This window comes from Choloepus didactylus, chromosome 8 (genome assembly GCF_015220235.1).
Source record: "Choloepus didactylus isolate mChoDid1 chromosome 8, mChoDid1.pri, whole genome shotgun sequence".
Taxonomy (NCBI): Eukaryota; Metazoa; Chordata; class Mammalia; order Pilosa; family Megalonychidae; genus Choloepus; species Choloepus didactylus.
In genome coordinates, this window is record NC_051314.1 from 97,433,905 (window position 1) to 97,448,412 (window position 14,508).

General features: G+C 33.8%; 1 protein-coding gene and 1 non-coding gene across 2 annotated transcripts in view; both read left to right on the plus strand.

Moving 5' to 3' along the window:
* ABCD2 (ATP binding cassette subfamily D member 2) overlaps nucleotides 1-14,508 on the plus strand; it is a 68,007-nt gene that overhangs the window by 24,426 nt on the left and 29,073 nt on the right. The window contains exon 7 of the mRNA XM_037848270.1: nucleotides 14,007-14,152. Within this exon, the coding sequence (XP_037704198.1) occupies nucleotides 14,007-14,152 (146 nt within the window). The remainder of the gene's footprint in view (nucleotides 1-14,006; nucleotides 14,153-14,508) is intronic.
* Nucleotides 3,615-3,721, plus strand: LOC119543592. The gene has a single exon (XR_005218657.1). It is a non-coding gene; the product is annotated as a U6 spliceosomal RNA (small nuclear RNA).

Below are 14,508 nucleotides of genomic sequence, written 5' to 3' on the forward strand. Positions count from 1 at the left end.
TGACAGTGTGATCAGAATATGTCTCGGAGTGGGTTTATTTGGATTTATTCTATTTGGAGTTCGCTGAGCATTTATGATTTGTGTATTTATGTTGTTTAGAAGATTTGGGAAGTTTTCCCCAACAATTTCTTTGAATACTCTTCCTAGACTTTTACCCTTTTCTTCCCCCTCTGGAACACCAATGAGTCTTATATTCGGATGTTTTATATTATCTATCATATCCCTGAGGTCCTTTTCAATTTTTTCAATTTTTTCCCCCATTCTTTCTTTTATGCTTTCATTTTCCATTCTGTCATCTTCGAGGTCACTGATTCGTTGTTCAACTTCCTCTAGTCTTGTACTATGAGTGTCCAGATCTTTTTAATTTGTTCAACAGTTTCTTTAATTTCCATAAGATCATCCATTTTTTTATTTAGTCTTGCAATTTCTTCTTTATGCTCTTCTAGGGTCTTCTTGATATCCTTTGTATTCTGTACTATGGTCTCATTGTTCATCTTTAGTTCTTTGAGTAGCTGCTCTAGGTGCTGTGTCTCTTCTGATCTTTTGATTTGGGCTCTTGGGCTTGGGTTATCCATATCGTCTGGTTTTTTCATATGCTTTATAATTTTCTGTTGTTTTTGGCCTCTTGGCATTTGCTGAACTTGATAGGGTTCTTTTAGGATTTGTAGACCAACTGAAGTCCTTATCTCTAATTTATCAGATCTATAGCTTCGTGGAGTACACTTTCTCTAACTAACCAGCAGGTGGCATCCACGAGCCACCTGTTCTCCACAAGCCAGTTCTCCCCTGCTTTGCCTTTTTGGTGAGTGGGGGAGTGAGTCTTGTGGGGTCCAATTGGTGTACCAAGCTTGCGTGTGTAGTTGGTGTTGCCCGCCCTATATATGGGGCATGTTTCTGGGCAGTCAGAGGGGGGGGGGTGGCTCTAACAATCAAATCTCCCTGGTGATCCTGGAGTTTTAAAGCTGCTGCAATAGTGTAATCCTTCAGTTCAGTCCTGCCACAGTTTGTCTCTGCCACTGATCCACAAGTCCTTGGTATTGGCGTATGGCTCCTGAGACTTGCAAGTGGGTCCCTCTTCCAGGCCGTGCATCCCCTGGTCCTCTGTTGAGGGATGACTGTGCTATGTCACAGTTGAGTGCTGTCCCCCCAGGGCGGTTCTGGGCTGCTGGGCTGTGTAGGGAGGGTCCCAGTCTGCTGAAATGATGGCTGAATGGGGCTTTGTTAATTCACACTGCTCCACCTTCCCAACTCTGGGACAATCAGCTGAGGTTGCAGGGAAGGCTAATGTCCACGCCCAGTTTTGTGGAGTGTGCCTGTTATTTGAAGCACTTCCGTCACACTGGGTTGTGTGGGGCAGCTCTGGGCTATGGGACTGGCGATGGGCAGGAGTGTTTGCTGTCTACCAGGATGATGGCTGTGAGCGGACACCCCCCTTTTCTTGGGAAGTTGTGGTGTTTAGTTTCTCAGCCACTGGATTATTGCCTTTTGTCTCAGAGCTCTCTTAGTTCTGCTCTTGTCTTGACCTGCCCAAATTGCAAGTCTTTGAAGCTTTCTGTATTGGGCTTGTTAGAGTAATTGTTTTAGAAAAAGAAAAAAGGATTAAAAAAAAAAGGGCCCTCCTCTGAGATCTAATGGGTTATTGAAATGCTAAGAGACAAAGCAATTAGGGCCATTAAGGAAAGGTCCACAGGGCAGAGAGATCAGCTTTTCTTCGGGATTTGCATATGAGCCTCAGGGCCTGAGCTCTGCCCTTCCCCTTTCTATGTTCACCAGAACTCCAAAAATCCTCCGCTTTTATTTTGGAGTTTTTCGTGCTGTTTTTTTCTATGCCTGTCTCCTCTCTGCTGGGCTGGCTGGTCTCAGATTCTCTGGTGTCTGGTCTCAGTCTGTCTATGGTTGGAGTTTGGATCAGTAGAATGAGTTTCCGATAAGGGCTGCCACTGCAGTTCTCCCTTCTCCTTCCCGGAGCTGACAGCCCCTCCTCCCACAGGACTGAGCCTGGCAGGGAGGGGTGCGGGTCCCCTGGCCGCAAAAACTTACAGATTTCGCTGATCTCAGCAGTTCCATGTTTTCATGAGTGTTGTATGAAGTATGCCCAAAGTCAGATTGCTCTGTGGTGTCCAGTCCACGCAGTTCCTGGCTTTCTACCCACTTTCCTGGAGGAGTAACTAAAACATACAGCTCACCAGTCCGCCGTCTTGCCCTGCCTCCTCAACTGTCACTACTTATTTTTTTATCCTTCAGAGGATTATTTGTATAGATTACATTAAATCTCTCCTCAGCAACTGTGTCCAGTTGGGTACCAACCCACCATGTAATTCTGTTCCCAAGGCTCCTGTTCTCACTACCCTTCCTTGACAAAAATGTCTAGACAGAAATTTTAACCATGATCTTCTTATTACTCAAAACTGCATGCCCAAATACTTATGCTAAGGCTTTTCCTTGTCCAATAGATCCAAAATAGATTCAGACTTCCCAGAAATGTGTATGAAAAGATCACTTTTACAAATTTCTGTCTATGACTTTGTAGTCTGAGAAATGAAGGGTAATGAGATTGGTGGAAGGAATGTATTATAAGGATAGAATTAAGTCTAACCAACGTTTTCCAAAAAAAAAAAAAAAAAGGAAGATGGGGGAAAAAGAAAAGGAAAGATAAAAGGGAAAAAAATACCTGGAATATTGTATTCTATATCTTAGGAAAATTATTGTACTTTATTCTTTGTCAATATATTTACTTAAAGTGATTATTTTTTTCATTTTAACCAATGTTTATTGAAGCCCTGCTACAATGTATTATGGAATATAGATGAGTAAGACACAGTTACTCCCTTTATGGTGCTTACATCTATATTGGATATAAACAAAAACAAGCAGCTAACTGCAAAAAGAGTCAGAGTAAGTGCCTCAAGAAAGTCAAGAAATACTATGGATATTTAAAATGAGGAGAAATAGATTAGAACAGTGTGCCATATGACCTGGGCTTTGGAAGTTGATTAGGGTTTTAACAATTAACATGAGTTTCATGTTTCTACAATTTCTGAATAGGTAAGAAAAGTACAGATCCAAGTATACTCAAGTTTTTTATTTTGCTCTTTGGACCCTTCTAAACTGGGCTGTCCCACCTTCTCCCTAACACACTAAGCTGAGAAATACATAATCCTCCACTAATAACCAAATTGTATGTCATTAGTACGTATTAGAGAGAGATGACCATCCCCCTTGCACCTTAAGCGTTGCTGGAGTATTCCTTTTAGCCGAATTTCTTTGGTTTGCTTGTTAAGGTTCTCTAGTGCTATGAGGGGCTGCCATTTCCCCAGTCTCTATATAAGGGTAGATGACACAGTCTTATGTGTTAAATTTTGTAACCTAATATTAATTCTTTAAAAAACACAACAAAAAAATTATAGTAACTTGCTTCCATAACACTTTTTATCTCTTTGTTCAGAAAATATTCTGAAATTATAAATAACATTTTATTTACCAACTTAATATTTGTTTACTGAGTACTTCATTCACAGTGTAGCATCTTTAAGCACAATGTTGCTTAATTTCCAAGACCATAAATACCGCTTAATGGACTAGTTATGAATCACATTTTAAAATTAAATGTGGCAGTGCTAACTTAGGCAGCACATCTGCTAAAACTGGAATGATACAGAGAACATTAACATGACCCCTGCACCAGGACGACATGCAAATTCACGAAATGTTTCTTATTTTTCTTTATTTTTTTCCATTCTTTTTCTGTAAACCTACAACTTCTCTAATAAAAATAAATAAATATGACATAATGTATGGTGGTAATGGTGGGACAACATTGTGAATGCAATATATATAATATATATTATCTATACCTTTATCTTCTTGTTTATGAATAGTTCATATTGATTATGTTCTACATAATGCTAAATAGATTACTTAAAATTATTAAATTGGAGTTAAGGAATTAGAGGCATTATACAGGCTCAGAGCCTGGGTTAGAATTCACCAAGTCTTTGGAGGCAGGCCTTATGTATTCACAGCCTCTCATTTTTAGATTATTGAAATCATCATATTAAGAACACCTCTTGATGATGGAAAAAAAACAGTGTCAGACCTCAAATATTTTCTCAGGTAATCATAATAAAACTTCTAGCACTCTCCCAACTTTCTGGGGGATGACAAAATACCGTTTTTTATCATTTGCATTCACGTTTTAAAAATTTCTATATTCTTCAATTATTTTTCTTAGTAAGAACCTTTGTCATGAAATCTCAGCTTTTAGAAGTGCCAGTATTTAATCAATGTTTTTATAGCATTTCTACTCCTGCCCTTTAGTGATATAGCCTATGTGTTTTGAAAAATAAAGTGAATTAAAATTCCTTTTATTTTGAAAATGTTATGAACTCTTAAAATAATTGTTGAATTGAATCCTAGGGCATCTTGGATAAGGGCTGAGCATCACTGGCCTATTAATTTTTTTTATTTACGATGTCAACTACTGTGTACTAGTTGCCATTCTACACATATAAACTCATTTTTTCGTTATAACAACATAGAAAGTTGGTGTTTATCACTGTTTTAGAGGTGAGAACACAGAGCGAGTTTGAAGTCACCAACTGATAGCATTTGAACTCAGGTGTGTCAGATTCTAAAGTCTCTTTGTTTTGGTTATTGCTAGCAGCTGGGGAGATCTCCCTTCCCTGGCCTTGAGTATCATCAGCTGAGATTATTTCCTTGGCACACTGAATCTGCACTAATATCAAACTACTGTTTGCAAGTGGAGGGCCTTATAATCTTAGGGGAGAAAATCCAAGCCAATTTAAAATTTAATTTTAGCACAGGTACTTGACTATCTTTCACATATATTAAAGTATGTTGAAGTAGAGGAAGCTATATTCTTATATAAAAGTGAGATCCCTTGAAGTTTTCAATTGCGTTCAGTTCACTTTCAATGTAAATTATGTTCCCTACTCTTTCTGGTTTTTCTAAAATCCATCTCTCTATAAAATTTAAATAATCTCTCAAAAGTATACTCTTAACTTAAAATCAAACTTCTTTGCAGAGGTATTGAACAAGCAAATCTTAATCTTCAGGGTGCATTATGGGATTAAAAAATGTCAATGTTTACTCTTTTTGTCATCAAAAGAAGAGATTGCCTTTTGCAACAGAGCAAAGACTGTATTTTGTTACAGAATTACAGCACGATGGGCAGAGTATTTCTTAAAAGCTACTAACACCAACATTAGCACTGCACATTCAGGTAGGTGCCAAATGACTTTGTACATATTTAAAAATCTGAACTTCCTTTTGGATTATATTTATTTTGAATGCCTTTCAAATCCCAGGATCTCTTCTTTGGAGGGATAGGGTAACTCTGTGTTATATAACAATATTGTTTATTTCACACATGTAAAACCGGATAATGACTTAAAGAACTAGGAAGCACATGAGATCAGGAGGGAGGTTAAAAGACTTAATTTCCTCTTTTCTCCATGAAAGGACAGAAGGGTGCTGTTATAGTCTGTGAACTATTTTCAATGAGATCCTTGCTTTTCACTTTTTGCCTCATATCTCATATTAAATAATGAAGATGTGGCATAGAAAAGAATCTAAGTGAGAATCCACTGTTGTTTGTTTGTTTGTTCTGGGTCTTTAGTTTTGGACCTTTTGATTCTTAATGAACCTGTAGATGTCAAAACATAAATAGGGAGAGCCTCTTGAGGACAAAGAATGTGTTTATTTAAGTAACAGACAGGTTAGCCAGGCCATTGCCTGAGTGAAGTGTGGATCTATAAGGGGCACAAGAGCCTCTTGGAATGAAGGAGGAACTTTATACAGCTTAATCCAGACTTCCTCACAGAGCTCTGTACCTAATGGATCCTGTGTACACTGGCCCTGCTACCACAGAATAGACAATACCCAGGCTTGGGAAGGGGAGAATTGTTACTACAATAGACTTTGCCCATTCTGAACCTCTGCTGAACAAATCTTTATAGAATATAAGCTAGAAAGTGTATATATCCACTTGTCCCTGTCCAGCAACGATGGTATTCCCAGTACATCTACATTGTGCCTATTGGCATTTTGTAATTGTTCAATAAATGTCTGATTCATTTATTTATTCATCATTCATTTATTTATTCAACATCTCCAGAGAGTTGGTTTCTACTACCAAGTTAGACTAGCTTCTTCCTCATATTAATCATGAGCAATCTGACTATTTATTTTGTTGCTTGCATTATATATTGCATGATCTCCTTTTAATGGGGATAAATATCTCTCACCTAAATATCCTTTTCTTTTCTTTTTTTTTTTTTTTTTTTAATTAGTTTGGCCATGAAGAAGGCTCAGTAGCAGTGATGTAGCCAATTGATTTCTTTTTCTGTTTTTTTTGTTTGTTTGTTTTGATTTGTTTTTTGTTGTTTTGCTTTCAGACTATTAGACTAAAAGCAAGTACACTTTACATAAATTTCTTTGAGCAATTGGCTGACAGAATTGTAAATTGTGTATTTTGGTACCTTCTATGTAATGCTTGGTATGGTTTGGTTTTTAAAAAAGACCTCCTTTTAGTTTAAAGGGATCAAAAAAAGTACCAGTAAATGTCATTTTTTATAGCTTTCTATTGCTTGGAAAAATGTTTAAAACACTTTTTTTCACATTTAACTCTTCTATGGACTAGTTTATAAAAATAATAATGGAGGGAAAAAATCCTTCCTTTTTATCCAAAGGTTTTCCCCATTTTATGGATCAATTTCTAGTTTAAAATATGAAATTGCCTTTTTTTTAGGTAAAAAAGATCAAATACCAGGAATTTCATACACGAATCTAATGTAATGATAAATACTCTCAACCAAGTTAACTTTTAGAGAAGATTGCATTCTTATCAGCTTTGCAATACTTTGAGTCTTTCATTAGCATTATTCTTATTACTTAGAAATAAACACAGTCTCTGCTCTCAAGAGGCTGTGCTTGTTTTGGCACTTAGAAATATCTATTCCAAAAAATATAATTAGGTAATAGTAAATATTTCTTCTCAATTGAATATTCTTCTTTTTGCTACATATTTATTTTAAGAATTTTAGGAATGACTTATGCATTCGGAACTCAAATCCAGTTCTTGCCATACGTGAAAAAATTGATGATGTGATTGGTCTCAACATATGCATTTATATAAATTACTAATAACTAGATTTTATGGCTTTCAGATTTTTAACTTCTTATTACTATGAGAACACAGCAGTACTTGAGCTGTACATTATTCTTAAGTTTAATATGTCCCATGCCTTAAATACATTTAATATTGCTGTGAAATTTTTATCAATATTGTACCCAGTTAAATTCTAGATTGCTATGAAAAAGCATTTCATGTGCTCTGCATGTATACCTGTTATATTTTTTCTTAGAGTTTGAATTGTCTCGTTTATTCTCAGTTTATGTAGTATTTAGCATTTGAGGTGATCATTTCAGAGACTCTGAGCACAGAGACAGCTAACACTTCTCAGTGTTCTCTCCTTTCTATGTTTGTTTCTGTTAAAGAGAATAGAGAATAATTTAATATAGAAGTATATGAATATAAATTTTTATAAATTTGACATTTTGCTAGAAAATCATAAATTATCATATATGTAAATTTTCACACAAAAAATAGGTAGTATAATACAAATTATAAAAATACCCTGATATATTTGAAACATAACACAGCTATAAAAAGCCATAAATTGGGAATGGATTTGCTCTCAAATAATTTTACTTTTATTTCAATATTATAATTGAGAGTTTTTAAAATAAATGTATTTAAAAGAATTCCAGATTCCAAAGGAAAAAATTATAATAATGAGTTAGTGATAACTATTTAAATTATAACATGATACCTATGGATTTATCCCAGTATCTTTTTCACAACATATAGAGCTACTTCTAGGGTTTATTCTGAGAAAGTAAATTAAAAGTAACTAGTGTTTCTTTTTTGAAAGCTACAAATTATGAGCTATCTATTTCTTTTGTCACTTGTCCTAGATATGTTGCATGATTCCCTTTCTGATGAGCCAGAGCAAGTAAGCAAACAACTTTTTAACATGGTAATTGATCTACCTGAAATATTTAGAAGATAATCTGAATAGGTCTGTATATCTGGAAAGGAAAGTTTAGTAAAGGGTACTCTAAGAGCTTATCAATTATATATAGCTTTGATAGGACTACAGAAACTTGAGCTAGGTTAAAATGTTAAATTCCAGACCTTTGAACTGGAAAGAGAATCACAAACAAAAAAATTATATAAATATTAGATATAGGGTCCTCCATTTCCTTGTGCTCTCAAATTGATTCAACATCATCCCAAATTTTCTTAACATAGCTTTCCAGAGAAATAACATTTAAAAGTCATTATATAAATAAAATATAATTAAATTTTCGTAACGTAGCTTTTCCAGAACATTCGATGATGACATTAACTTCAAAATAACATTTAAAACTCATTATATGAATAAAATCTAATGAAATGTCCTTAGTTGCTTTGTAACTCATTAAATGCATATAAAATGTTATTTTTACCATTTCACATGATCATAAAACAATAATTGAGAGAAAATGGAACTTTAATAAAGCAATATTTGGGTCCATTCTAATGAATATATAATTTTATGAAATATTTTTTGTATATTTCCATCAACATTCCCATTCAGATATGTTTCCAAAGTGAGCAATTTTCATACTGTTATAACATTTTAAGTAAAAATAGCCCAAATAACCAATTACATGGGGACATTTGCAGTTCTTTTAGCATCAGAAAGTTTATGATTTAGCATTTTATTTGAATCTCACTGTAAATGAATAAGAAAACAGTAGCTAAAAATCACTTTTTCTTTTTTGTTTTGTTTTGTTTTAGTTTGGGAGTGCATATTCACAACCTTCTTGGACTTTAATAGATTCAATAAGAAATTAAGCACGTAAAAACATAATTTAATTATTTTGCTTTGCTTTTCTAAGAAACCCTTAGAAGATAAAATTCCATATCTGTTCATCAGAGACATAAGGCAGATTTCAAAAGAAGTCTAAAAATAATAAGTAACATTAAATTAGTCTTTTAAAGAAGTTACTAAGTTTTGATCCTCCAAATTCTTCTTATAAAGCTCCATGCATTTTGATACTTTGAGGCCCCATAAATTGCTCCAGTGAACTAAGTGGTGCTCCAGTTACTAAAATAAATACTTCTAGATAAGCCTGAGGTACTCTCTTGGGTGCTTAATATAAAATAAACTCTAAAATCTATATAACTAGGTACTTCTTATTTATTAATCATGTTGAAAATAATAAAAATTTACTGCAAGATATAAAACCATAGGTCTCTTACCTAGGTAGAAAATCTTTTGCATCTGTTCTTTTTTAATATATTGCTTTTCACTTAAGTGGAGAACTTAGCCTAAGTATAAGTGATTTTTTAATAAATGATCTTTTCATTTTTAAAACAATCATTTATTAAGTGCCCACTGCATGCCTGTACATACAGCTAGTGCCTACTAGATGCTCTGACTACATTACTTAATTTAGCTTCATAAAAACCCATCACTTCATTTAGTCCTTACAAAAAATGTGGTCAAGTAAGTAATTTTACAGAAGTGGTGCCTCTAGCTCAGAATTTGTGTCACATTACTAATAAATGGTGAGGTGAAGATTCCAGCCAAGATTCATGTATCCAAGCCCTGTTATCACTGCCATGACTTTATACTGCCTTCCCTGAAATGTGGACTTCATCAAATATTACCAGTGAATCGAGTTTTATAGAATGCTGTAGAAACACTTGTGAAATATGTTCAGCTGTATTTTAATCATTGTATTCTCAGTTGTATATTACGTCATGGTTATTCTATGGATTTGGTTATGTCTTTGTATTATGCCAAGGTGGTAGCATCTGTTTCTGATTTACCTTAAGTTGGAGCTGGCACCAATTTGGAAGATAAAAAAATACTGTCACCTAAGGTTTCCATCAATTTTATCTTTTGAGTAATTGCAAAGTATGTATTGAAAAACTGCTCATTAGTCCAAGTGGCCAATTTCTATTCTATTATTATTGCTACTTTATACTAATATGAGATACTGTAGCATTATATGAATGCTTAAGATTATGTACATAAATAAATAATAGTGTGCTATAAATCTATTTTTTTTAATAGGTTAGACTGGAGAGAAAAAGACAAAGAAAAGGGAAGAGGGGAAAGGCAAATAAGGTAGAAGAAAAGTGACCCGAAATGGTGCAGCCACTTTGGAATACGGTCTGACAGTTTCTCAAAAAGTCTCTTCCTAGTTATATACCCGAGAGAACTGAAAGCGTATGTTCTCATAAACTTGTACATGAATGTTCATAGTAGCATTATTCATAATAGCCAAAAAATGGAAACAACCAAAATGTCCATCAACTGAATGAATAAACAAAATGTGGTAGACCACATGGAGTAGTACATGGTATACAATAGTATATTACATGGAATACAACGGAATACTATTCAGCTATAAAACTGATTGAAGAACTGTTACATGATCCAACATGGATGAACCTTGAAAACATTATGCTAAATAAAGAAGGCAGTCACAAAAGACCACATAGTGTGTGATTCCATTGATATGAAATTTCCAGAATAGGCAAATTCATAGAGACAGCAAGTAGATTAGTGGTTGCTTCTGGCTTGGGAGTGGGGGAAATAGGAGTGATTGCTAATGGGGTTTCTTTTGGATGTGATAAAAAATGGTGTCAATGACTGCACAATTGTGTGAATATACTATAAAACACTGACTTGTACTTTTTAAAAGGATGAAATTTATATGTGCATTATATCTCAATTTTAAAAAAAGAAATAAAATCAGAGCGATTTCTTACTTGTGTGAAAGACCCCACTGAAAAATCTTATTTATGAATAGTTGAAATATAAACATTTTGCTTTTCAAATAATAGTTGTATCTGTTATAAAATAACCTTGCATCATCTATCCTTCAATAAAATTATTTACACATAGGAAAATAAGCAGATAATTGATCTACAAAACATATTTTATATAAAAGCATATTTTTTAAAAACCTATTATCTCTCTCAGTGTGTATCTACATGTGCATACACATAGGTTTATACCCACGCACATCCACATATATATAAATAATATACACATTATTTGTTTTATTTTTTTTTTTCAATTAAGTTGCAGTAACCACATCTTAACCACTAAATATTTTAGGGTGTATTTCTAAAAATCAAGGGTGCTCTCTAACATAACTACATTGCAATTATCAACTTCAGGGAATAACATTGATACAATACTATTATCTAAGTTTATAGTCCACATTCAAATTTTGACAATTGTCCAAATATTGCTCTTTATGATAACTTGTTTTTCCAAATATAGCATTACATATTGTCATGTCTCTTTAGTTTCCTTTATTTTTTTTTCATATTAGGATGAGCTTTATTTATTTTTTTTAATCATCATTTTATTGAGATATATTCACATACCACGCAGTCATACAAAACAAATTGTACTTTCGATTGTTTACAGTACCATTACATAGTTGTACATTCATCACCTAAATCAATCCCTGACACCTTATTAGCACACACACAAAAATAACAAGAATAATAATTAGAGTGAAAAAGAGCAATTGAAGTAAAAAAGAACACTGGGTACCTTTGTCTGTTTGTTTCCTTCCCCTACTTTTCTACACGTCCAGATGAGCTTTATTTTTACATCGTTGTATACTTCATCTATAAACTGTAAAAAGTTTCCTTTAATCTGGAAGAGTTCCTCAGCCATTCTTTGTTTTTTTCTTGCCGTATTTTTGACAGGTGCAGCTTTGTTGTTTTACTAGAAAGTCCCTCAGTTGGGTTTGTTTGATAGTTTCCTTGTGATATAATTCAGATTATGTATTTTTTTTTTTTTTGCAGAAATACTACTTCAATGATGTTGTGTCCTTCTCGAAGGATAGTATCAGGTTGTACAAGATGTCAGTTTATCCCATTATTGATCATTTTAACTTTGATTGTGTGGTTAAGGTGGTGTCCACCAGATTTCTCCACTGTAAAGTTACCTTTTCCCCCTTTGTATTAATAAATAATCTGTGAGAAAATACTTTGAGAATGTGTAAATAAACTGTTCCCCAACATTTTTTCATTGTGGTTTTAGCATCCATTAACAATTTTAGCCTGAATCAGTTATTGCTATTATTTCTCCAAAGGAGCCCTGGCTCCTTTTAAAAGGGAACAATATGTAGAAATCAAGGGCCAGGTGCTAGTTGTCATTGCTTCTGGGCCCTTTCAGTGGATGGATTAGGAAATACATTTTTTGTAAACAAAACAAAATGAATTCATACTGATACTCTCCTTCAAATTTGATATCACAGAGTAGTTTTTTTCCCCTTGTCTTTCCACATTCCATATTTGTTTCTCCCTTCTTCCACAGGGAGAACCCTGACTCCTAAATTATCAAAATATTTACTTATGTGGCCAATTCTACAATGAAGTTTCAGAAATGCTATACCTATCTAATTACCAACAACAGACTTATAAGAAAGGTTCAAGATTTCTTTGTGATTCTTTTGTTTTCAGACTGCAATTATGTAGTCACAGAATCATATTCATAAATTACTTGGATTAGTTCTTTTTTTTTCCCCTTTCTGTGTTGTTATGTTACCCATTTGATCTTTTGATATACCACTTAATTCATTTGTTTCTGTTTCTATTCAATTTTAGAGTTTCTCCCTTTATCCTTCTTGGTTTAATTTTATTTTTTTGAATTCATAACGTTTTAACATGACACTAAAAATAAAAATTATACTAAAGGGTACTTAGAGAGGTTACTACCACTCCTATCCATTCCACTTCCTGTGGATAATCAGTTTCATTAGTTTCTGCTTTATCTTTCTTGTGTTTCCTTTGTAAATATAGGCAGATCCATTTATATTTTCTTACATTGCTTTCTTTTTACACAGAAGATAGTATAGTTTATTTGGGGGATGATTTTGTCCCCCAGGCAACATTTGGTAATATATGGGGACATTTTTGGTTGTCAACCGTTAGACAGGGTACTACTGGCATCTAGTTAGTAGGTGCTCCTAAACATACTACAGCCACAGGATAGTCCTTGACAACAAAGAAATTATCCAGTTCAATATATCAGGAGTTGTTGGGTTACCACTGCTGGGAAACCCTGCTATACATCTACTTTTGCACTTTGCTTTGCAATTTAATTTATTATGGAACTTATCCCGCATCAGTTCATAGAGACCTTCTTCATTCTTTTCTACAGCTGCATAGCAGATGTACCATATTTTATTCAATCATTCCCCTATGGATGGGCATTTAGAATGTTCTCAGTGTTTTGCAATTACAGGTAATGCTGCAATGGAGAACCTTATGCTTAGTTTTGGAAGTGTACTTTAGGGAAAATTCCTAGAAATGGGTCAAAGGGAAAATAATATGTTGTTTTGCCAAATCCCCTCTAAAGATGTTGTACCATTTTATATTTTCACTATCATTTATGAGCATCTGTTTCCCCATAGACCTGCTGGCTGAGTGAGTTGCCAAGCTTTTGAATTTTTGCCAATCTGATAAGTAAGAAATTCAGCATAGTTTTTAAATTTGCATTTCTCTTATGAATGACTTTTTTGGAAAGTTTTTGTTTGTTTGCACTGCTGGGTAAAGCCTCCAAATTTTAGAATATTTAACCTAAATAATTTTAGATGAAATACAAAAGCATTGTTTATAAAATACAATGAAACAAAGTATGTATTTCTCTGCTGAAAATGCGAAACTGTTTTTTGCAGAACTTTTTCCTGTGGCTATGTCTCAATAATTTTTTTTACATAAAATAACAGGTTATTGTCCTACAATGCCTGAGAGAGAAATACTCATCACCAGGTAACAAATATAACTCTAGAAATGTGGTATTTAAAGTCCGCTCTTAAGTTTTCAGGCTACCAGGTCATGACACTGAGTAAGCCAAAGTGATTTTACACAAGATTCTTGTGTGCTTGATGTTTTATAGGCCATATATGTCTCTTGGAAGTCTTCGAGATCAAGTCATTTATCCTGATTCAGTGGATGATATGCATGATAAAGGCTATACAGACCAAGATCTAGAATGTATTCTACACAATGTCCACCTCTATCACATAGTTCAAAGAGAAGGAGGTAAAACCATTCATTTTTTTTTTTTTAATGCATTTAACTTCTTTTTAAAAACTCAACTTGGGTAAATATTTGGTCTATGGTTTCATTTAAATATAAGCTATTATTGGAACATAACACACAGTAAAGATGGGTTTTATGGGTTTTATTTCCTCTCCATCTTTGACATCCACTTTTTTTCTTGTGTCATATTTCATGCAGGACATCAGGCTTTTATCTAATGTCTATGCCACTGCAGCTAACATTTGAAAAACAGAACTTTTTTTCATATTTAAATGTACAAGTATCCCTGAGGCAATTGCCAGTCTAAATGTATATAAAGTTTGTGACAGAAATATTCACCTGTCAAGCTTTCAGCT